Genomic DNA, 1,175 nt, shown 5'->3' with positions numbered 1-1,175 from the left:
CTCTCTCTCCCCACCCCTCTCTGCCATATGAAGCTGCCCCCACCCTCTCCCCACCCCCACAACACATAGGCCCACTTCACCAGGGAGGAGGAGAGGGAAGTGGAGAAGGTAGATTTCTCAAGATATTTTTCCCAATCATTTTTCTTGAGAGAAACAACTTTCTCTCGGGAAAGGCTGTGTTTCGTGGTGAAAATTCTTAATGGAAACCCTGCTCTTCAGAGCTTGAACACCACACCACCACTGCTGTTTACTTCCACGAAACCTCCCAGGAAGCTACTCCCATGAGGTCAGGGTGGTGTGGCTCCTCTGTCCTGGTGGTTGAACAGCTGGGAAGAGAACTAACTGGGACACAGTGGTCTGAAAACTGCAGCTAATTCTGAGTAAGTTTGTCTTCTGCTTCTAGGAGTGCAGAGAAGAGCCACACCGCTCCACAGCCTCAGACCCTCCCTGGCAACAAGCAAAGAAACTGCGTGCAGGCTTCGGGACATGGCCATTGCAGGCGGGAGATAAAGTGCAGGGAGCTGAGAAACAGATCTGCATGTTCTTCTCTTAAGAAAAATCAGCGATTGTGACACATACAGACCTTTGGCATCAGCAGAATCTAAACGCTTGGGCCTCTGATTTGACTCAGAAGTTTCCTTTGGAAGCACTGCCAGCTCCACAGAATTCGAAAAGGGTCCTTCCCCCACCTCATTGGATGCCGATATCTTGACAATGTACACATTTCCTGCCACTAGGTTTTCCAACAAAGCCATGGTTATTGCCCCTATAAAAAAATACAGCAGTGATAAATTAAGTAAACTTTATAAAATGCTTTTACATGTACATAATGTTTTACTCTTTTTATAGGTCTGGATACAAACAGCATTAATGACATCTTATTATAGAATTATTTCAAACATAGGTAGAGAGAGAATGGTATAAAGAACTCAGATTCAACAACTGTAGATTTTAAAAATCCAATGTGAGCCTTTTTCATCTTTTAGAAATGTTTAAACTACTTATGATAACTGCTGTGATAGATGATCTTGACCTTACTCTTTTATTTTTTTATTTTTTGAGAGTACCTTTATTAAAGCTGGGGACAGTGAAACAAGGAAGGGTTTAGGACAGTGGTCGGCAAACTCATTAGTCAACAGAGCCAAATATCAACAGTACAACGATTGAAATTTCTT

At 43.0% G+C, this 1,175-nt stretch overlaps 1 protein-coding gene across 1 annotated transcript in view; it reads right to left on the bottom strand.

Annotated features, from left to right (window-relative positions):
* PRTG (protogenin) overlaps positions 1-1,175 on the bottom strand; it is a 13,155-nt gene that overhangs the window by 6,567 nt on the left and 5,413 nt on the right. The window contains exon 2 of the mRNA XM_006764949.2: positions 584-766. Within this exon, the coding sequence (XP_006765012.1) occupies positions 584-755 (172 nt within the window). The 5' untranslated portion in view covers positions 756-766. The remainder of the gene's footprint in view (positions 1-583; positions 767-1,175) is intronic.

The sequence above is a fragment of the Myotis davidii genome, unplaced genomic scaffold (genome assembly GCF_000327345.1).
Source record: "Myotis davidii unplaced genomic scaffold, ASM32734v1 scaffold1421, whole genome shotgun sequence".
NCBI lineage: Eukaryota > Metazoa > Chordata > Mammalia > Chiroptera > Vespertilionidae > Myotis > Myotis davidii.
This window is presented reverse-complemented; position numbering and strand designations above follow the sequence as displayed.